This window comes from Semicossyphus pulcher, unplaced genomic scaffold, assembly GCF_022749685.1.
Source record: "Semicossyphus pulcher isolate SPU_LCO1_2020_fin unplaced genomic scaffold, fSemPul1.0.p SCAF_17, whole genome shotgun sequence".
NCBI classification, from domain to species: Eukaryota; Metazoa; Chordata; class Actinopteri; order Labriformes; family Labridae; genus Semicossyphus; species Semicossyphus pulcher.
Genome location: NW_027211681.1, coordinates 1,953,394 through 1,975,149, shown reverse-complemented (window position 1 = coordinate 1,975,149; position 21,756 = coordinate 1,953,394). Strand labels below are relative to the sequence as shown.

General features: G+C 41.2%; 6 protein-coding genes across 6 annotated transcripts; 3 read left to right on the top strand and 3 right to left on the bottom strand.

Annotated features, from left to right (window-relative positions):
* Nucleotides 1–129: 129 nt before the first annotated feature.
* On the bottom strand, nt 130–2,239 carry calhm1b (calcium homeostasis modulator 1b). Its single transcript, XM_069666733.1, has 2 exons — nt 1,694–2,239; nt 130–679 (listed from the first exon to the last, which is right to left on the bottom strand). Exons 1-2 carry the CDS (start codon nt 2,237–2,239, stop codon nt 167–169), a joined length of 1,059 nt encoding a protein of 352 aa, XP_069522834.1. The 3' UTR covers nt 130–166.
* A 2,578-nt stretch (nt 2,240–4,817) lies between these two features.
* LOC138594760 (inositol 1,4,5-trisphosphate receptor-interacting protein) lies at nt 4,818–8,724 on the top strand. The gene is made up of 2 exons (XM_069665975.1): nt 4,818–4,839; nt 5,200–8,724. The coding sequence occupies exon 2, from the start codon at nt 5,212–5,214 to the stop codon at nt 7,009–7,011; it is 1,800 nt and encodes a 599-aa protein (XP_069522076.1). The 5' UTR covers nt 4,818–4,839; nt 5,200–5,211; the 3' UTR covers nt 7,012–8,724.
* Nucleotides 7,160–9,797, bottom strand: zp3c (zona pellucida glycoprotein 3c). The gene is made up of 8 exons (XM_069665377.1): nt 9,462–9,797; nt 9,286–9,392; nt 9,025–9,128; nt 8,180–8,360; nt 7,983–8,106; nt 7,817–7,905; nt 7,553–7,623; nt 7,160–7,332 (listed from the first exon to the last, which is right to left on the bottom strand). Exons 1-8 carry the CDS (start codon nt 9,795–9,797, stop codon nt 7,160–7,162), a joined length of 1,185 nt encoding a protein of 394 aa, XP_069521478.1.
* Nucleotides 9,798–10,836: 1,039 nt separating this feature from the next.
* Nucleotides 10,837–15,133, top strand: LOC138594599 (ras-related protein Rab-40C-like). The gene is made up of 6 exons (XM_069665746.1): nt 10,837–11,517; nt 11,608–11,668; nt 11,783–11,843; nt 11,932–12,009; nt 12,221–12,443; nt 13,232–15,133. The coding sequence occupies exons 1-6, from the start codon at nt 11,364–11,366 to the stop codon at nt 13,531–13,533; spliced, it is 879 nt and encodes a 292-aa protein (XP_069521847.1). The 5' UTR covers nt 10,837–11,363; the 3' UTR covers nt 13,534–15,133.
* A 1,379-nt stretch (nt 15,134–16,512) lies between these two features.
* On the top strand, nt 16,513–18,409 carry wfikkn1 (WAP, follistatin/kazal, immunoglobulin, kunitz and netrin domain containing 1). The gene is made up of 2 exons (XM_069665376.1): nt 16,513–16,779; nt 16,892–18,409. Exons 1-2 carry the CDS (start codon nt 16,513–16,515, stop codon nt 18,407–18,409), a joined length of 1,785 nt encoding a protein of 594 aa, XP_069521477.1.
* Nucleotides 18,410–19,038: 629 nt separating this feature from the next.
* mettl26 (methyltransferase like 26) lies at nt 19,039–21,724 on the bottom strand. The gene is made up of 6 exons (XM_069666156.1): nt 21,406–21,724; nt 20,981–21,143; nt 20,009–20,068; nt 19,804–19,871; nt 19,436–19,514; nt 19,039–19,314 (listed from the first exon to the last, which is right to left on the bottom strand). Exons 1-6 carry the CDS (start codon nt 21,597–21,599, stop codon nt 19,258–19,260), a joined length of 621 nt encoding a protein of 206 aa, XP_069522257.1. The 5' UTR covers nt 21,600–21,724; the 3' UTR covers nt 19,039–19,257.
* Between the last annotated feature and the right edge of the window lie 32 nt (nt 21,725–21,756).

Here is a 21,756-nt window from a genome sequence, read left to right as displayed (position 1 = left end):
AAAATCTAATTCAACTTAGTCACAATAGTATCTCATTTTTAACTTAACTTGGACAAAATTCTTAAATATAAAATTGGTAAAGACAAAATGGTTCCTGAAACACTCAAACCATATACATGAGAGTGAAAGAAGAGGCAATAAAGTTGAACTTTGTCCCTTCAGCTCTTCAGACTTTACTGTAATACACTGCCCATTCCCTTTTCTCCACCTCATGGGTGTGTCCCTTTACAAAACCATTTGCTGCTCCATTGGCCTCTCCATTCAGTCTGCCATTGTTTTCTCCGTCTATTTGGTCCTTTCTCAAAGCCAGAGCCGGCTTACAGGTGTGCCAGTTCCATAAAACTTTGTTCATATCATCCTGAGCCCTGATACCCAGGAGCTTCTCTTCGTCGCTTTTATGCTTATCTTCATCTTCGTCGTCGCTGTCGTCCTTGCTGGAGCGATGTTTGTGGAAGCTGTGCATCTCCCCGCTGATGTTCTCAAAGTATTGCTGGATGCAAACCTTGGCAAAGCTCTTGGCATGCTCCTTACACGTGTCATCGAACATTTTGCGCTCAATGTCGATGTAATGAGACCAGTATTTGGTCTTGAGGAAGGCAGCTTGGGTGAAACACGGCCGAATAGCTCGGATCAGGAAGGCTGTGAAGGTCATCATGAGCAAAAACATCCATCCACACGCCTGTAAATGTAGATATTATTAGATACATTGGGTGAGCAAACTGGCCATTCTAAGCACTCACAAATGATGCTACAGTATTTGAGCTAAATATAGAAAGCAAAATAAATGGACTAATTCAACCAGAGTGTCTAGAGCAGAGACTGAAGCACTCCTACATGTGATCCAAACGGCATTTCTAGGTCTTTCCTGACAGCTTCATAGCTCATTAACAGAATCTGTATATCAATAGACTTTTTAGAGACATGTTACGTTTAAGCCTGAATAATTGCCCTTCGGCTGATCAAAGACCTAAATAACAGTGTGGGTGTATTTGGATGGATTGAAATAGGTCCCAGTTCCATGAATAATAAATTTAGAAGGCTTATCTTTGCCCTTAATAAGCACACAGGAAAGCTTCAAGAGCTCAAAGTGCAAAGCCAGAGTCTGGTGGGGAGATTTAAGTTAACTACAGTTTTTGAGGAATAAAGCAGGGCAAAATGAAATTCGCTGAGTCATCAGATCCTGTGAAGAAGTTGAAAAACTTTCTTTTCAATGTGTCCTGAATATTAGGTCACACTTATTGTATTTTTGATCTGACTGCACTGATTGTGTCTTATAAAATTAACAATAGCTACATGCTCTGAAGTGTCAGCCATATTGAATAACTCGCAACTAAATGGAATTCAGCCGTTAGTTATGTCCCTATTTAAGTCACATAACAACTGATATACTCTCATTTTGTGCTGTTTTTACTTTCTAAAAAATACAATCAGGATGAGCTGGCTAGCCTTGCTAACACCGAACTTCCTATGGACCATGCTAACGTTTAGCCAACAGCATTAGCCACCTTTACCTACATTAATTATTCACATTTTGGACACAGTTTATCCTGTATTATTCAAAAGTGCCTTTTAACTGATGTTTGGTCTTAAAATTGCCTTGTATGTATTGAGATCTATCTCTGTCTACCGGCTAGTATGACCCTCAGTTTAAAACCATTCACAGAAAAAAGGACAAAATAAATGAGCATGCTACCTGTGATATACACTTGATGTATCGTGATGCTGCCACTCTTATCTCCTGATGCTCAAACAGGTCTTTACATGGGATCCTGGCCAGCAGCCTCAGCCTCTCAGCCTCTGACATCCCCTTCACGAGACTGTAATTCCCAAACTTGTCCAGATCCAGGTTGATGCTGAAAGCACAGAGGAAGCTCTTCCCGTCCATTAGAGTGACAGACACCCACACTGCAGGTGCTATCAGGGATCTCTGTGTGATTGAACAAAACATATAGCGAAGGATTGTTGGATCCTTCCTCCGTTTCCCCGTGGGTCTCTTCCACTCCTCTGCCAGCACTGACACATTATTGTTCAACACAAAACCCAACATAAAGAACCATATAGGTGGAATGAAGAGCAGTCCGATCCCATAGGTGTAGTTGTATTCTGGCATACAGGGGCAGCTGAACTCAAAGGAGGAGTACATCTGTGCACTAGCTAGTGCCATGATACCACAGATCCCATTCATAAAAGACTCCTGGTTAGATTGGAGGAACTGGAACATCATACGAAACTTATCCATCTTGGGAGATGAGGTGCAACTTTAGTCCAGATGGAATAAATAGATCTGTGAAAAAAGTACAGAACAAAGTTTGAAATCAGTTGGTGAGAAAGTTGTAGGAAAGACACCACAGCATGGTGATTCTTGTGGTTATATACAGCATCAAATTCTTAACTAAACTCTTTGTGTTAAATGGTGGTTAAATAGAAATGACTTTACCACTTTCTCAAAAGAACTAGGTAGAATAGGTTTGTCAATGATTATTGATTAAAGGTATAATCTCAAAGATTTTAATTTAAATAAATGTCTGTTAAGTCACTATCTAAAATCACAAGCGGCGCCCAGTTAGTGACGCGTTTTCCGTCACCCAGCAGTGGTTAGGCAGAGGGTAGGCAGAGCTAAGCGGCTGCTTCCAGTGTTGCAAGTAAACAATAATCTACTATGGCTGAACAAACTATGACTACAGATGATATTTCAAAAGTAAGTGAAAATCCAAAGAAAAAGAAACAAATTCGACACTCAGATGAAGGCAAAAACGTTTAAGAAGGAAAGCGACCGTCAGCAAGGAAAATCAAGAGTTACAACCGGAGCCAACCGTGGACGTCACACATGCAACACTGTCTGAATATCTGGGAAGTGTGCTTCCGCAATTACAGTTTAAAGCCATAGGTGTTGTCTAAAAAGGAAAGCGACCATCAGCGAGGAAAATTACAACTTGGGATGCTTGATATTATTGGCACGTTGGCCACTACAATAAGAGTAGGCATGATATTAATTCCACTACAGAGGAGACTTAATGTTCTCTACAATTAGGTGGAAAAAAACACGTGCCTAATATATCGGTATTGAAATCGGCAAAAAGGGTTGGAAAATGTTGGCATATTGGATATCGGCAAAAAATCCAATATTGTGCATCCCTAGTTACAACCGTTACAAAGAGAACCAACCGTAGACGACTGGTTATCTGGGATGTATGCGCCCGCAATTGCCTTTTATCACCATAAGGTGCCGCCAAATAGAGCGAAACTGAGATCTTCGAGATTATCACTTTAACTATTCAAATGAAAAACTTTTGGTTTTGAATTGTCTCATAATTGAAAAAATATGTCTGCGTTGTAAATGATAATAAGTCTCTAACAAAAGGCCAAAAGTTTCCTCTAATAAACCTACAACAAAGGTTAGTGAGTCATTAACAGTCAAAGTTAATAAGTCATTTATAAAGAGTGCTTACAATAATCCAAGCCTGTTAATAATAACTTGTTAATTCACTTCAAGATGCTCAGTTGTCCCTCCCACAGGACTGGAGGTTTAACAGCAGGAGACTTTTCATAACCAGACAACCTAAACTATGCTTTTATTAATGGCTAAATACTGTTCCTAAAAGCATTGATTTGTTAAGTTTTAATGAAGCCAGTAGAAACTCTTCAGAGGAGTAGCCTTATCAGAAAGTGGTTCCAGAATCTCATAAGCCAAACCAATATGTTCTAAATGAGCCATAACTCTTATTCTAAACCCGAAGCAGAAATATGTTTTATATTGAGAGAAATACACAGTCAGGCATCGGTAGACATTGATCGCAACATCACACACACAGACTTACCTATTTTCAGAAGAGCAGACGAACAAAAGCAAAGGAAAAGATCATAAAGTGACACGATCCATGGTAAATAACTTGCAGTTCTCTATTTGTGTATCTGACATTGTAGCTCTGACCGACTGTCAGGTGTTTCTCAAACTCTCTGTGATGATGTTCAAAGCCGACCACATCACCTGTCATCATGCCCCTCCCTGCCCAGGCACCTGTGCTTAGTGTGATGAAACCATCTCATTGAAAACACACTTCCTCTAAAGCTAACATGTTACAGTGCTCAGAGAACACTTTCAGTCTGTCCTTTCACACTTCACTATGATGATTTTTCTTACTTGTTCTTATATAGTATGTTGTAACTCAACTTACCTGAACCTGGAGATGCAGTGTCGTGCAGCCGTAGCCATAACAATCCAAACATGCAAACATGGTCTGGAACAATTCAAATATCTGCGGTTTTGGCTGGAAAATTTGGTTGCTGTCTAGGAGGTGAAGGGTGAATCTGTTTCTGTTTGTTTAATCAGATCCGAATAAATCAAGCGACAAAAACTTTCCATATGCAAAATATGATTAAATCTCTTGTTAAATCTCTTCGGGACTTTATTTACACCTTTACGCCTACAACTTTATTTCACATAATACTTTGAACTCACCTGCGCCCATTGACTCAGGCAGAGCTTGACTAACCAGTTAGAAGCCCACAAGAGGATAAAAGGCAGGAGCTAACTCTCCTATTCATACACACAACCAATTTCTGCACATAGTTTTTGTCTTAACAATATATGTAACTATTGTCATTTAAACTGTTTATGATTCATGCAGTGACTCAGAGTAAGAGCTTCATTTTGTGCCGTTCTGAGAATGCAGTTAAACTTACAGGAAGTCAGTGCTATCTGTTTTTCTTCAGCGTATTGCACAGGAAGATGTTACGGCAGAGCACATGGGCAGGGTGTGCAGGAAATAAGTCACCAAAGACAACCTACAACTGCTTCTAAAAAAGGAACAGATCACTGAGAGGCTGTTGCTGCGCAAGGTTAGTCTGTTCCTTCCTGCTTTAATACCTCTTCAAGCATTACCGCAACATTGCATTTTAAAGATAGATGATCACTTCTTGGTGCATATTGTTTTTTTTCCTTTAATTTATTGTGCAGTTATATATGGTGTTTTATCTTCAATTTGATGACAGATATGAGTAAAAAGGATGCTTCAAGGCCATCAAGGAAGTAGCTTCTTCTGCTTGCTTTGCATCATTTCCTTATATAGTGTTTTACATATCTATTCAGATGATTGCACGTTTATTTTTCTAGCTTTAGTTTTTACATATTTCCACAGACATTTATGCACTTCCACAAAATATTTGTAACATTAATTTATGCTGCTGATGTATTTACAGAGAGTATTGAAGATGCAGGATACTCTGCTGCGAGTGTTCGTGGTGGCTGTGGGTCTCCTAACGTGTCCGAGGGATGACCCCGGGGTCCACGAATGGGATGATATGACCCCAGTAGGCCTGCATAAGCTTGAAAAGAGTCTGCTAAGAGAAGGAGACAAACTGGACCACAAAATGGCAACTGTCAATGAGGAAATGACACATACTGACAGTAGAGGGCCTCCACATAACATACAAAACATTCCCAAGGAAGACAATCAGTCTGAACATCATATTACTGAAGATCCAACGTCAGTTTTAGAAGATGTGACTGCTCCCAAGACCTCACAGCTAGACATGAAGACGGAACAGGTAGAAGACATCCACACTGATGCCTCTTTTAGAGACCCGAGCCAACCACAAGGGAAACAAGAGCGCCCTGAGGAGGAGGACGTTTTCAGCTCCAATGAACAAGAATCTCCTCTGTCACACCTTCACACTGAGACATCAGAAAATGAATCTTCAGACGCCATCGCTGACTGGGAGAGGGATTACCTCTGGTTCATATGGAACACATTCTCCATATTTTCCATGATCCGCTTCTTTAGGAAATACCTGGGGAAATTTTATGGTATAAAACGAGAAGAATCTGGTTTGTTTCCACTTCTAGACACCGACACTCTGCAGCTATTCCATTCTAAATATGTGAAAGATTTGTCTGATAAGAAGTGGAAGGAGGAGTTCCTGGAGGGGTTTGCAAACGATCTATTGGAGGCCATGAGGACCGCCTGTGATAAAAATGGCGGTATGGTGATTGAGGACTTTCAGATGGTGGACGTGTGTAATATCATCGTCCCCTTCTCTCCTCCTCATCCGTGTAGTTTTCAGTGTCTGCTGTGGAACAACCAGGCGAGTGACCAGCTGTCTGATATGCAAGTCTGCGGTCAAATAAAGCTGGTGGAAATCCAGAATGGCTGCCCCTGTCAGTCTCCTGATGCGGATGATGATATGGTTTGCCTGCTGCATGGTGACACAGAGAAAGTAAAGATGGACATAAAGGATGTCTGTGATGGCCTTCTTTGTATGAAGAACTCCCCGTTCCTTTCACAATCACTGGTAACCAGATGGTTTCAGAGCACCATCAAACAAGCGTGGGGACAGATTTCACATAAGTACGAGTTTGAGCTGAACATTCGCTACCTTGATGCTCCAGGTGCTTTGGTAGTTCGATTCAGATCAGGGAAGAAGATCAGCTTCAGCATGAATCCTGTGGTTAAATTCAACACTGACACTCATTTCTTCATCACTCCTTGCTCCACAACAAACTTGGATACTTTCTGGACGCTCTCACTGACAAAGTATGAGGATTGTTTTTTAGAGAACATTTCTAAACACCTGCCTGAAAACTCGTGCCACATTCAAACCCTTGACATAGCAAGTTTTATTCACCGGAGACAGACTGCAGTGTCAGGAAGTAGTGCTCTCAAGGATTTTCATTTCAAAACTGCACTAATGCATCTGCTTCTGACCACAGAGCCATTACAGTGGAAACCCAGCTATGTGGCTGATCGGTTACAAGATTTACTGGCCTTCATGAAGAGGAGCCTGGAGAAAAAGTTGCTGAACCACACTCTCATTGGGAATCCTTTAACTCGGAGGGTTATTGAACTCCCTGCTGAATTTAATCAGGCGAGGACCGTGAATCTCTTCCATCCCCTTGTGGTTCATGACTGCATCTACAGAAATGCTGTGGTGCACTTTAAGGAAATGCTTAGAAATGCACACATGCTGATACATGATTATGTTGATCAGTCTATTGACAATGCTAAATGTTGAGTTTAAAAGAACTCAGTTGGACACTTTAAATCTCTCTCCTCCAAGTTAAGTGAATGAGTTATGCATGTCTGTAATGGCCTTAAAGAGAAACTTCAAGCACAAGATATAAGCAAATCATTTATTTAAAATTCTAATCAACTCATTTATTTTAGTAGTCATGCTCCCAGTAGTTTAAGAAGTCTCTGTGCTCTGCCATGTTGGGGTCCTCCAGATTGATCGTGTCACCATCTGCAATTTTCATCAGAGGTTCAAAGTCCATGTTTTCATCCTTACTGCTCAGGTCGACCTTCCAGGAGTGACTGGAGATCATATTTCTGGAAGCTGTTCAGAGAAGAGATGATACATTTGAACTTTAGAAATTAATCTTTAAGCATCATGTAACACATTAAGATCATTTTTTTCAAGGAATAATGACTTAATGCCTGTACATTACAGCAAAATGCTCCGGCAATCGACTGATGAGTTAAAGCCAGAGGTTCAGGTGTTAAGCTTAAAAAAAAAAAAAAAAAAAGTTTTAAGATGCTTTCATAAGCAAACTTACCCTTATTATTTGCAGAGCAGCTTGATTTACAGCAGGTGCACACAGAGTCATCACCGTACAGCTCCTTCCACCTAAAGTCAAACAGATTTATCAGGGATGATGCCATCTGAAAAGCTTCATAACATATCAGTACACCCCAGGAGGCAAAAATCAGAGTACTGTTAGGTGAAGTTTTGTCAGACTAATTTACATCAAACATTTCTTCCTACAAGACCTTCAAAAAGCAGATTACCTCCAACCCTTCCATGTTTTACATCAACTTACTTTTTAGTAGTTGCGTCATAATTGCATGCCTTTGAACTCGTAGTTGGAGTACGTTTCCCCACAGAGATCTCGCAGTGCATGTAGAGTTGCTAAAAGACAGTTTCAGTGTTAGCATGCATTTCTATGTAATGGTATAGTGCTCTGTACAGCTACATTTTGACAATACCTGTGATGTTGAAGTGGAAACTGAGTCCTTGAAGATTAAGGCGCCTACACTGAATTTCTGGACCATCATTGAGTCACCAGTGATGAACTTTGACTGGTCAGTCAGCTTGCCATCAATCATACAGCTGCAAGAGACAATATTCATGTTTTAATCAGAGAGACACACCCATCTTATTGTGAAGTAACTCAAAATCTTACCCCTGATTGTCAATGACTGCATATTTAGGATTTGAGTTGGGGTCCTTTGAGGCCGTCATGAAGCACTTGTTGACGTAAACCCGCTGATCTGCATTTGCAGTGCTGGTGGAACGCTTGGCCTCGAAGTACATTGGCTGGCCCAAGGTGTAGGTTTTGGCCCCAGCGATTTCATTCCCTGATGCTGTAGTGGAAGAGGGGAATGAAAGTCACTGGACAATTTGGTACTTAAAACATTTGTAACCTGATCACTTACCAAGTGCATAAAATGTTTAAGTAAAAAATGTCTGGTGAGAAAATGTGATTCCTGCCCGAGTTCTTAGCTGTCTCAACATGACATGAGGAATTCCTGAGAAATCTTGTACATGCTTTAGTTTTGAATGTTATATTGTGTCTTCTTAATCTGTTTGAGGGCAGATGACTGCTATGGTGTTGTGATAAACTGTAAATAAGTTTTACTTTTTGAAGAAATGTTAAAGACAACTTTCCTATTAGTTTGTGAAACAGGAACAGCATTAGGGACCCATTAAATTTAATCACACCTGAAATTAATTGTTTTTTGTTTGTCTGCCAATACACTACATAGTGAACTGGGAGAACTTAAAGTAACCCATTAAACCACACATTTTTCACCATTTTACACAAGTAATTTCAAGGATATTAAACATCAAGCGTTTTGCCTTCCTCTGTCTAAGGTACACATCTACACTTTCAGCAGCAAGTTGGTGAGTGCTAGTTTTGACTTGAGAAATGAAGGATTTGTCTGCAAGTCATCTATTCACTCAATTTCCTTTGTATGCTTCTACCACAAGTTAACAGGAATCACTTCACATCTAAGAGACACATACCATCTTGAGGAGTGAGGGTGTAACTACTCTTTGGTTGGAGTGCTTTGAAAACTGTGCCTCCCTGCAGTTTGGGATAGAAGCCAACTTTGAAGGAGTGAAAGAACCTGAAACAGTAGAGTGAAAACCCATGTTAAAAAAAATTGGAAAGGTAAAACAGAAAACTGATTTCTTCGCATACTGAATAGTATGCGAACTGTTGCTAAACCCTATATTTATAAAGAATACTTTTACAGTCTGGGCAAAACTAAAACAAAATCTTACCTGGGATATTTACACTGCAGGGGAATGTCAAATGGCATTTCTCTTATAACTGGAGTCGATGGCTTGTAGTGGATCACATTGCGAATGGAAAGATCATCTACATTACTCTAAAAACAAACATTTGTTAATAGTTTGTCAAAAGTGAAATTATTGACGAGAAAAAAGCTTTAACCAACCTCTTTCTTGAATCCACAGTCAGTTTTCACTAGGTACAGAAAGTAGTAATGCACTTTGGTGCCTTGGTTAACAGGACAGCTGCCTAGTTTTAAATATTTGTATGCATCCCTGGTCTTAAAGAGCTCTCTTCTGAGTCTGACATATATTCTGTCAACATGGCAAAGGATTTCAATGAGCTTTGGTCTGGCTGCTGCTCTTCCAGTTGCACTGGCAGTGGAAATACTTCCAAGTAACATTTCCTTGACTGAGTTAGGGAGGGGTCTAGCACCCTTTTCTGGCTTGAAAACCTCTTTCGGGACCTTGGAGCCTGCAACTATCGTATACTCAGGAACCATCTTCGCCTCAGGTGTTGAAGATCCAGAACTTGATGAGCTCCTCAAGAATTTGGCATCATGTGCAGAAGCTTGTGTCTTTTCTTCCCCTATAACTGTCTCCATTCTTGCCCACTCTAGTTCAGGATTTTGCACAAATGGGCCAAACCCAGATCCACCTCTAAACTGATAACTATAGGCAGAACAAAAGAACAATAATAAAAGACCAGTCTGCATTAATTCCATTTTCACTCCTGCGACTGACTCCCACTGAAACTGACCCCTCACCTAAACAGGTTGCATGTGTTAATGGTGTTTTACCTGGCTTTTATATCCTGCAATCAAGAGAGAATTCCCTCAGCTGCTGCAAATGCCAATCAGCATCAGCCAGTGACAGGTGGCCAATAGTAATCATCGTTAACAGGCTATAACTTTCTCCTTACCTAAAATACACCAGTGGAGGTTTAACTGTTTTTGTATCTTGCAGTGTTTAATTTGACAAATAAACTATTTCCTTGTCTATTTTACTTTAGGTTTTTATGGAAGATAAAGCAAAAATCATTTACTTCAAATGACTAAATAGGCAGGTTTTGTGATCAGGCAGCAGGAGTGCATCCCTCCAAATATCTATAAAACGTGTTTCATAAATAAATAGAATGAGGTGTACAGATCCATTGCTTAATCAATTGCATCATTGTATATAATTATATATAACATAAATAAACTAAATTATGGTGTATAAGTGTTGCATATTACACAAAATAGAGACAGTAAAGCTCAGAAAAAAGGATCAAAAGCCATATTAATGTCATTGAGATTGTGTTTATAGATATTGAAGCAGATTAATCATAAACTACAATTCTTTTGTTACCGTTACCAAGTCTAGATAAGAAAATACAATTATAAGATCGGGGGAAATGTGGGCTAATTAATAATGCATCTATCAAATAAAGTAAATAAAATTAACTTGTATTTTTTGGTTTGTGTTATTTCTTTTATTTTTTAGACCTTATAGCAGGAAGTGACGCAGTTAACCAGGAAGTTCCAACACAGTCCACTTGGCTAACTAGACATTGTACTCGGATGCTAATATTCCTCGTTGTTTTCTGTTTATTTTATTCATGAACAAAGTGCAACAATCGTAGTTGGTTTGGTAGAGTGTGGTTTTGTAAGGAAAAAACAGATTCGTTTATACTTTGAGTTCTCCTCCTTTGTGTTGGAAGGCGTTATTTTCTTATCTTTTAGGTAGCTAGCTAACAAACTAAAAGCCAGTTAAGGTTGTTTTGATTATACATGCGAACAGTTACGTTACATCCACAGTGTCTAGACTCATCTTCCTGTGCCTGTATTGTAAGCCGAAAGGTTTATTTGCCATAGTTCATTTTAGTTAGGATATTATTTTCTATATTAGATCATAAAAGGGAGGGAGGTAATGTAAATCGTGGGTAGTGTGCCAGCTAGCTGGAATAGCTAACGTCAAACGACAGTCGCCTACCTTTAGCTAACGAGTGTTGGGGACCTTCAGTTTTGTCCCTTGGCCCCAACATTTGACGTCTGGTGAGCTTAAAAGCTCTCTGTGAACCGGATCCAATGCGTGGGATGATGGGGACCCAGAGCAGTCCTGTCAAGAGTTACGATTATCTCCTTAAATTTCTTTTGGTGGGAGACAGCGATGTTGGAAAGGGAGAAATCCTGGAAAGTTTGCAAGACGGATCAGTAGAGTCGCCCTATGCCTACAGCAGTGGTGAGTAACTATGTGTCTTTGTTCACAATTACACTGAAAAACCTGAAAGGCCCAGCATTAACCTGCACCGTGGATTCAATCTGATCTCAGGGATTGACTATAAGACAACCACTATTCTACTGGATGGGAGAAGAGTAAAATTGGAGTTATGGTAAGTGTGTTTAGCTATAGATAATAACCATATAGTCAATAGTGGCTGCAGTAATAAAAAACAAGCCCAGAGCATATAAAACTACTAACGGTAATATGTGTTTGCCTACAATAGGGACACATCTGGGCAGGGCAGATTCTGCACCATCTTCAGGTCTTACTCTCGTGGAGCACAGGTGAGGATTTTTCTAGTTCCCCAGGAGAAATGTCTAATGTAGTGTTATGGAATTCTGTATGTCGACATGTTTGACATTCATTTTACAGGGCATCCTGCTTGTGTATGACATCACTAATGGCTGGTCGTTTGACGGTATTGACCGCTGGATTCGAGAAATTGATGAGGTAATCCCATTTACCATTGACAAAGAATTACAGCACATCTATGGGAAGGTTATATCCTGTGTCTTTATGCTATAATCACTGAGAAAGACCTTTATCTATAAGATAGGTCAACTATTAGTCAGAGATGTAGAGTGGCTTTTTGAAATCATGTTTACAATAGCATTGGGTAACGATACCTAAATAAGGCAACATTTTTGTTAATTTCCTCTAGCATGCTCCGGGTGTACCCAGGATCTTGGTGGGTAACCGACTTCACCTGGCTTTCAAGCGTCAGGTTCCCACAGAGCAGGCGAGGGCTTACGCAGAAAAGAACAGCATGACTTTCTTTGAGGTCAGTCCACTGTGCAACTTCAACGTCATCGAGTCCTTCACAGAACTTTCACGCATTGTGCTGATGAGACACGGGATGGAGAAATTCTGGAGGCCCAACAGAGGTGAGCTGCTTAATAATTTTTCCACACCAATACAGTCAGATATGGAATGCAAGAATAATGAAGAAAAAGGGATAGTGATCACAAATCATAAGAATATAAATGAATAAATTCAGATTTCAAAAAATTACTCAATTTTGTAAATTGTCAGTAACAGTAAGTTACTCTGGATTAACCACTGTCCTTGCTGTCAACAGTTGACAGCAATTACAATACAATATCCATTGATGGCCATTCAAAGCAAGATACGATGCTCAAGATACAATGTTCTTGAATGTATTGAAACATATACATATGTTTTTTGTAATAGGCTAAAATTTCACAGTACTTGATAATGCATGAAATTTTCATAAAGTGACACATCAGAGTTCGATTTTCACTCGTTCGGGTGGACCAAAAATAAGTTTAACTTCCGAAGGTGTAGCCTCTGGTAAGGGATTGTTTGAATACCTCATGTCTAAGGTAAATAAACAGGTGTGTAAATTTAAGTTGTGTCCTACTTAATTGTGTGAGAGAGTCGGAGAATAGATGGCAAATAAAAGGGAGAAAAAATGCTGAGTTAAAAATAAAAACATATGCATTGATAACAACCTGAAACAGTGCAAACATGTGGAATTGTTATGGGGTAAAAATATGGCGGAGGATATAGATCAGGTCCAAACAGTGCAGTTTATGGACACACTGGAAAGATGCATTGAAGAGAACTGTAGATGTCTCACACCTACATTTTTGCTTTGGGAAGTATCCAACATTGATGTATAACATCCACATTCCCTTTTCTTGTTCCATAGTCTTCAGCCTCCAGGATCTGTGCTGCCGTTCAATCGTCTCCTGCACACCGGTGCATCTTATTGACAAACTGCCCCTCCCCGTGGCCATCAAGTCCCACCTCAAGTCTTTCTCCATGGCCAACGGCATGAATGCAGTCATGATGCATGGACGCTCTTACTCAGTGGCCAACAGCGCAGCCACAGGCGGTGGCAGCGGTGGAACCAAAGCCAACAGTCTCAAACGTTCAAAGTCCTTCAGGCCTCCACAGAGCCCGCCAAAGACCTCGTCATCATCCTCTAAAGGGAACTGTAAGATTTCATAGTGAAGGAGTGGACTTGTGGTTTCCTCAGAAGAGCCAGCATTAAAGGTGTTATTGCTCCAAGGGGTCATAAGGCCACAGAGGAGCACAGAGACCTAACAGGAACCTTCAGCAGAGATGGAAATAACTGAACTTACTTTGACCTTTGGGGATTGACTCGGATGGACGGACTGGTTTCGGTTCTCTTTGCGCTTGCTGGTGCCATCTTGTGGGTGTGTGTTTACCTGTACTCTTTACTACAGAGGCTCACTGTGATCAAGTAGAACAAGGTTTCCCTGGGACCAACAGATGTGAATCAAGGATTATCGCTCACCTGTTAACACTACAACTGAGTGGAGGGACATTAGCTAGCTTTTATGTGGCATGGGTGGTTTATTGTATTTAAAGTCGGACTTGAAGTTGTATATAAGCTGTGTGTGCTCGTTGTTCTGGTCTGTGTTTGGTAATTGATCTTGGAGAGGAACTTCCTTTGCTTGTTTTGTGTTGAATGTTTGAGAGACGTGCTTTGGTGTACAACTTACTTGTGTGTCTTATGCCCTTATGTCTATTGTAGGAAATCCCTTTTGCAACCTCAAGGGTGCTGAGCTACTTATTTAAAACTCAGATTAGTTTTAAATAAGACCCACTCAAATTGAATGTCATGTGAAGGGCCGGGATAGTTTCCCAGACGGATCAGCACTAGACTGGAGAGATTTTCTGAAGAGTTATCTTTTAAAAGCATTCTTGGTCTAGCACTACTTCATCTGTGAAACAGTCCAGCAAGGTCAAGCCAAGTTGTGATGTTTTGTAGACTTCCTGCGGTGTCCTTAAATTCCAGCCCAAATGAATTCCCCCTCCATCTCCATCAGTCATTGATTTGAACACCTGTTTACTTTCTCAGGCCGTATTTGCGTCTTAATCTAATATCCTCTGTTGTCTCATTGCTTTAACTGGTTAAAAACATCAACAGCATGATTGATTTAGATCTATTCACTCTTGGTGCAGTTCAGGGATAGCTTGGTGCTGATGAGGAAACCTTTTACAAACTCGGGTGTACAGATTGTTTGCTCAGTCGCGGCGTTTGCCTTCAAAAAGTGCTGCAGTCTTGTCTGGGTTCTAAGGTTTGTAATCTCAGTGTGGTGAGAGGACTTTTTAAATGTGATTGTTTGTTGTATTTTTTATGTATTTATGAATGTATAACAAATATTAATCGGCTACTTTTTCTGTGGCCATGTGGTAAAAATGTGGAAATTCATCAGGTGTTGCCTCTGGAGTATTTTTTCTTTGCTCGAGTTAATTCTTGAATAATTAACGGGGAAAAGAACCATTTATTGTAAGATGAACTTGAAGACTTCTGAATTTGCTTAGGAAGTGTCTCTTTAATAACAATTAATGAATTATCTTGTTTCTTGAAATTGCAAATCTAAATCCACTCAAAAATTAAATTAATTCTCATAATTCTGACTTTTCTTTCCACCTCTGATTAAAGTGTGCAGTGGCATGGCTTTATGTCTGTGATAACATCATCAAGTGCATACACACTTGGTGCCTGTTTCATGTAATGTACTGAGACCAGTGCAATAGGCTAACAGAGCAGTTGAATATTAAAAGCACTATGTGTAAACATCTGATATTAATTGTTGCTATCAGAGCTGTGTGTCTCCAGGTATGGATATGGGATCAATTATAATTTCGTCTGCATTGCAAACAGTGTGTCAACAAGTGTTCTCAGGAACGTGTGTGCTACGATGCATTGTCATTTTCATTCACACATTTATCAAGGTCGTTGTGGGAATATTTTTGTACCCTTTGTCCAGCTCGGGGCCACCGGTGCTCAAGTGCAATAAACCCGGTGGGTGGTGCTGAATTGATTAGCTGCTCTCTCGGTATTGGCCAGTTTTGGATAACCGGCACATCGCTGCAGCGCCTGAATGCAGCGCGGTCAAAAGTCACCCAAAGGTTGCAGGGTCACCTCCAATGAAAGGATGAGGGCTGCTGCTTCTCATCGCCTCGGAGCTGCGCGGGGACAAAGATGAGTCGCACACTATTGAAAATGTGGCTCTTTACGCCTTCCCACCTGACCGTGGCATCTCTGAGCTCCGTGTGAATGAGGGATGGTGGTAAATTGAGCGGCGTCTAGACAAGACGGACGTAAACATGTTTTTCTAGACGTGAATTGACACGCCCCATGTTTGGGTTTCACGCTTTGCGCTCCAGGCGACTTTTTACAATTTGGTCTTCAATTTGTGCAAGAAAACTAGTATCTGCACAAGTTTGCATGAAACACCTGGAAATGTAGCCTACTTGTAACTAAAGATGAAAATATAACCACGATATTCAAGAGCTCCCAGTGAGAAAGCAGTCCACCTAATTTATGAATGACACCTCTATAAAATCTGTCTGGACACATTTAACGTTGGATTTCTCACCGGAATGTGTAGCTCCGTGCGCTCGGTTGTTGGGACAGCTTGCCACAACAGCCACACGTTTTCTTTGATGTTTTTACAATGTTTGTCCAGTTGCTTAGCGCATGGTGCTGCTTCATAAGAGTTTCAGACACTGGACGACCATGGGGGCGGTCAGAGGGGCTGCCCTTTCCACCTCCATTCACACTCTGAAAGGCTGATGTTGCGTCTTTCTCTCTCATTGTGCAGTTCCGTTCGCTTATTTCGCTGTTCGGGTAAATCGACCTGAATGAGAGTTTGCCTATTGTTGCAAGAGTTTTGTTTTGGTTATCAAGGCCAACATTTTCGGCAACCCAAATTCATTTTAAGCGCGTGTCTTGGATATTTTTTGTTCAGCAAATGTCCAGCGTATGGGAACTCGTCTTGATCTTTGGGATCGCTACAACTCTCCTCTCTGAGCATAGCAAACTGGTCTCCACAATATTTACGCACAAAACGGACGTCTACATCTAAAAATCGACCTCAGACTCAATCCGAATTTGAAGACCTAAAGGAGGAATGGATTTACTCGGTGGGCAACTCATGCATAAAAGCGATAATGTTTAATTTCCCTCTACGACTTTCGGAGGATCGATGTATAAAGGTTAAAAGCAGGCATAGTGCACCCAACTCAAATAAACTAGTGTTGGGATGGATACGTGCGTATATGTTGATGCTCTGCGTTTGCAAACTACCCGAACTGTCTTTGTGTGCAAGTGTGGCAGGATCCAAAGTTGAACACGAAGGATTTTGCCCTAACAAGCTGAATTCCAATCTGTGGGTCGATGCGCAAAGCACCTGCGAACGAGAATGCAACGTAGACGAGGTGATGCTATTTATGTTATTCCTCTGACAGTTATACGTATATTTGATATTATTTTGTCCGTTGAAACTTGCTTTCATAAATGTTGTTCTGTGTGTGCAATGTGTCTGCGCAGGACTGTGCTGGCTTTGAGAAATGCTGCACCAACGTGTGTGGCCTCAACAGCTGTGTGGCTGCACGTTTCTCTGATGGCACCCCTGCACAGCCAGACGGGCAGGGCGGAGGTGAAGGCAGTGATACCCCCACCTCCACGGCTACCTGTGAGGGCTTTATCTGCAGCCAGCAGGGAGCCATCTGTGACATATGGGACGGACAGCCAATCTGCAAGTGCCAGGACCGCTGTGAGAAAGAGCCCAACTTCACCTGTGCTTCAGATGGCCTCACCTACTTCAACCGCTGCTATATGGACGCAGAGGCCTGCATTAGAGGGGTGACTTTAACTGTGGTCACCTGCCGCTTCTACTTGGCCGGACCCAACACCAGCCCACTGCCTCAGGACACCACAGCTAACCCCACCCCGACATCCTCCCAAGAGGACCCCCTGCCCCCCACACTGTACTCCAACCCTCGCCACCAGTCCATCTACGTGGGAGGTACAGTCAGCTTCCACTGTGATGTTATTGGAGTCCCCAAGCCTGATGTAACCTGGGAGAAGCAGAGTGAGCGGCGTGAGCGGCTGGTCATGAGGCCTGACCAGATGTACGGCAACGTGGTTATCACCAACATCGGCCAGCTTGTCATTTACAATGCGCAGGTGTGGGATACTGGTATCTACACCTGCATCGCACGGAACTCTGTGGGAGTTCTTCATGCAGACTACCCGCTGTCTGTCATCCGGCGGGCTGATGATGATTTCTCTGAAGACCCTGAGATGCCCATGGGGCGGCCATTCTCCCCAGTAGACTGCCTGGCTGAAGTAGACATGAGGGTGTGCAGTGGAGAGCGTCATGTGGACTGGTTTTATGACAGTAAGCTGGGTTCCTGCATGGCCTTCAGCAACGGTGGATGTGATGATAGCCGCAACAGATTTGAGACTTTTGAGGAGTGCAAGGCCTCTTGTCAGAGAGAGGGGATGGGCATCTGCTCCCTGCCTGCAGTCCAGGGACCCTGCAAGTCCTGGGAGCCACGATGGGCCTGGAACTCCGCCATGAAACAGTGCCAACCCTTTGTATATGGTGGCTGCCACGGGAATGCCAACAGCTTCCGCAGCAAGAAGGAGTGTGAGGCGAACTGCCCACAAGCCAAAAAGAAACCTTGTAAGACGTGTCGAGTGAGGGGGAAACTGGTGCCCAACTTGTGCAGGAGTGACTTTGCCATTGTGGGGCGACTGACAGAGCTGGTGGAAGATCTGGACTCTGGATTAGCACGCTTTAGCTTGGAGGAGGTCCTGAGGGATGAGAAGATGGGCCTGACTTTCTTTAATACCAAACACCTTGAGGTGACGATCGCAAAGATAGACTGGAGCTGCCCCTGTCCCAACATCACCATGGAGGAGAACCCTCTGCTGGTGATGGGTGTGGTGCAGGATGGCATGGCCATCATCCAATCAGACAGCTATGTGAGAGCCATAACTGAACGCAGACTCAAGAAGCTACGAGAAGCTCTGGGTAAAAAGGCCTGCGAGGCATTGTGAAAGTGCCAGGAGACTTGCGAGCCCACAAGGGTCTGTGGTCACTGTCACCTTTAGCACTGAAGATATGCAAAGCTGATATTTAATAACTCTTTGAATCAAATCAAAATCAAAAATATGTCCAATACTGTTTGTTCCTGAGGCTATGACAGAACATTTCTATGTACAATATATATTCATTACAACACCGGTTGTACTACATTCCAGATGTGTTGTGAGTCTGGCTAAAATGCTCTTTTTTAATAAGTTGAAATATATTTTGTTTGCAATGTATGTTTGTATTCTGAAAAATAAGATAGTAGCATGAATAGCAGCAACACAAGTAGATCAACTTACCTAGCTTGTGATGCTGACGAAATAGACATCTACAGTATATTACCTTTGTATAGTGTTTTCTTCTTTCATGTTATCTTGGGCTTTATATTAGATATCCACAGTTCTTTTACATAGTTTTCCTTTTGTCACTGTGTATAATGTCAATATCCAATGTGCAGCACATTTTGTCTTAGATATCTCCCTCTGCCAGGCACTTCTGCTAACTTAATTCTATCCAAAGTCTCTGTAAAATGAATGAAGAAATAAAAAGAGTATGTGCCTCTATAAAGGTAAATATAGAACACAGACAACAGGTATATGTGAGTCTTAATAATTTTACTCAAGTGTGCAATACAGAAGTATATTGTAAAGGAGATTACATTATTTCAGTCCTGATTGATTTAATCGTATGTCTATGAGTATTTCAGCATGGGAAAAGGATTCATTAACAGTTCTTGAAATTTATGGCACTGTTTCAGAGCTTCAAGTCTAATTTAAGGCGCTTTGACCGTCAGGAACAAGACTGAGAGGATCCCTCACACCAAACTCTCCTTCCTGAACAGAAGACACTTGTTGTTCGCTGGCATGTCCATCTAACAAAGAAAACATTTAAAATCATTCGATTAGTAAACCAATACTCCGATGCAAGCAATGATTATGTTCTTATCTTTCTACATTTAAGGGATAAGATGCTCAAATTAGCAGTTTACTTACAATTCTCTCCAGGAATAAACCATTACTTTGTGCTATAGAACTGAGGAGGGAGATATCCCTGAGTCCCCACTCTGGGTTCCTGTAAAATAAAAAAGTATAATCTTCATCCTACATTCACCTTTGCATCCCTTTTTGTACAAAGGATGTAACAAAGGATGTAAACAATGGTATACAATGTTGCCTCTTCTTAGACAAAGCAAATGCTTGCTAATATATGCAGAATCTGGTGAGGAATTTGCATCTTTATTCAAATTCATTAACTGCATGTTTTTGACAAGAAAAGACTGTGACCACTCAGTTCCTTCGAAATCTCTTCATCACAGACTAAACCAGTGAAGTATAAAAAAAATAATCATAAAACATGTTACCTTTGCCGGAGGCTGTAGTCAAAGTCAACGTTACTCTGAGGGGTGATCATACCATTCACTGCATACGGCTGAGGGTAACAACAAAGGATGTTATAGAGAAAATAATAACACCCTTTAGGTTAACATTTGATGATATCTGATAATAACATGTTTAAATGTGGTAGGTTTATGTTTATGACAACATGAAAGTGTGGTAGTTTCTCACCCCATATGTCAGTAAAAGACCCTGTGGCTTCAGCACTGCCCCGGCCCCATTGAATAAACCCTAGAAGAAAAAATAGAGATGCATTAAGGTACTAGAATTACATCACAGGCGGTGGGAGTTGAGTGGGAGGAAGGACACCTACTCCTGGCTGCCAGAAATAACAATTTTTCTCTTACAAATGAAGGGTTGCATATATATAAAAAAAATCAAACTCTCTTGCTCAATTAAATATACTTCAAGGTTTCGTTTCTCCAGCCTTATTTTGTCTAGTATGACCAGTACCATATGGTGGCTAATGTTAGCTGACTTAAGCTATGACTTTTGACACTTCTATCTTTATGTGTAGAATTGGTACAGATTATATTTTAGAATTTACCATCTAATTGTAACAGCCACATGTGGCCACAGCAGTCCCAGTTCAAGTTTCATAAAGATGCTTTAAGTATGAACACGAGCCTTAAAACATGTATTGCTACTTCCACATGAGGCCTCTCTTTTTTTTTAATAAATGTTCAGGTTGAATCAGGACTAAATAAAACTACTAAGGGCCCCCAGAATATAAATCAGCTCAGGGACCTTTTATAGTATTTTGATAGTGGTGGGCAGTTCAAAGTGTATTCAAAAACATGAGCACCATATAAATGCAATAACCAAACATCAAAATAAATATAGAAATAAATAAATACATAAATAAATAAAGGCCTGAAAACCTGATTTTATCTATGGACTCCACTGCTACAATCCTTAACATCAGGTCATAATGCAGGTGCACATAAGACATTTAACATTTCTATTTATTTAGCGCTTTAGTGGTGCATACAGTGATGCAAATGAGAAATGTATCATATTTCAACAAGTCACGTTAAACCATTGTCAGCTGGTTATCCAATATATTTAGTTAAATCATTGCGTTATTGGGTTACTTAAGACCAATGACAACACTATGTGCATCTTAACAAACAGCAGTCCTACCTCTGTGCAAGCCATCGGAGAAATGTGGATCATGTTGATGTTGACTACCAGATCGAGGCTCTCTGGCTGGATGCCTCCCCAGTACTGATGGGGCAGAGAAGCATCCAGGTGGATGGCTGGCTTCACATTGTGCAGCTGGTAGTGGGCTCTGTACGCTTCTATACTGAGAATGGGAACAAAGAGCATTATTGTTAATGCAGGCAAACCTTAACAAAAAACACATTTTACCAGCATTGTATTTCAATCCCTTATCAGTAGTAGTAAATTAACTACCGTAATACCTGAAATAAATAGCCACTACCTTTTTCACTACCATTTTAAGTTTGCTACGCATTAATTAATCAATACAGTAAATACCCGAGTTTATAAGCCGTTTATAAGGCTCACTAGACAAATTGTTACTGACCGATGCAACTTGTTTTTACCTGGCTAGAGACTGACAGTCATACTCGGATGGCTGCCAGGTTATATTCCGCAGGGCCTGAGCGAAGAGTGTGACATGCTGCCCGGTGCCGGAGGAGATCTCCAGAGCCTGCAGGTGTCTCCCGGTGTTCACGCTCTCCCTTAGCACTGCCAGGATGGGCTCCTTATTCCTCTCCGCGGCGGCGGCGCTCAGCATCTTGCCAAACCCCGGGTATAACTGTCGAGTTATACGGTACAGTGTACGCAACCACTCCAGTGGACCTGAATTACGTCAGTACAGATTGAATAACTCAACACCACCCACGAATGTTTTGTTTTTCTGCTCAAAATGGTCCACTTCCGCATTGCCTCAC

Bases quoted from the DNA above. Each gene is read 5' to 3' on its own strand.
- calhm1b (XM_069666733.1), bottom strand. From the start codon at position 2,239: ATGGATAAGTTTCGTATGATGTTCCAGTTCCTCCAATCTAACCAGGAG. The intron at 680-1,693 runs GTAGCATGCTCA...CTACATTTACAG, and splicing joins ACATCAAGTGTATATCACAG to GCGTGTGGATGGATGTTTTT.
- LOC138594760 (XM_069665975.1), top strand. From the start codon at position 5,212: ATGCAGGATACTCTGCTGCGAGTGTTCGTGGTGGCTGTGGGTCTCCTA.
- zp3c (XM_069665377.1), bottom strand. From the start codon at position 9,797: ATGGTTCCTGAGTATACGATAGTTGCAGGCTCCAAGGTCCCGAAAGAG. The intron at 8,107-8,179 runs GTAAGATTTTGA...TGTCTCTTGCAG, and splicing joins GCAGTCATTGACAATCAGGG to CTGTATGATTGATGGCAAGC. The intron at 7,333-7,552 runs GTAAGTTTGCTT...TTCTCTGAACAG, and splicing joins CTGCTCTGCAAATAATAAGG to CTTCCAGAAATATGATCTCC.
- LOC138594599 (XM_069665746.1), top strand. From the start codon at position 11,364: ATGCGTGGGATGATGGGGACCCAGAGCAGTCCTGTCAAGAGTTACGAT. The intron at 11,518-11,607 runs GTGAGTAACTAT...ATCTGATCTCAG, and splicing joins GCCCTATGCCTACAGCAGTG to GGATTGACTATAAGACAACC. The intron at 11,844-11,931 runs GTGAGGATTTTT...TTCATTTTACAG, and splicing joins CTTACTCTCGTGGAGCACAG to GGCATCCTGCTTGTGTATGA.
- wfikkn1 (XM_069665376.1), top strand. From the start codon at position 16,513: ATGTTTAATTTCCCTCTACGACTTTCGGAGGATCGATGTATAAAGGTT. The intron at 16,780-16,891 runs GTGATGCTATTT...GTGTCTGCGCAG, and splicing joins GAGAATGCAACGTAGACGAG to GACTGTGCTGGCTTTGAGAA.
- mettl26 (XM_069666156.1), bottom strand. From the start codon at position 21,599: ATGCTGAGCGCCGCCGCCGCGGAGAGGAATAAGGAGCCCATCCTGGCA. The intron at 19,872-20,008 runs GTGAGAAACTAC...TGTTACCCTCAG, and splicing joins GTCTTTTACTGACATATGGG to CCGTATGCAGTGAATGGTAT. The intron at 19,315-19,435 runs GTAAGTAAACTG...TTTCTTTGTTAG, and splicing joins GTTTATTCCTGGAGAGAATT to ATGGACATGCCAGCGAACAA.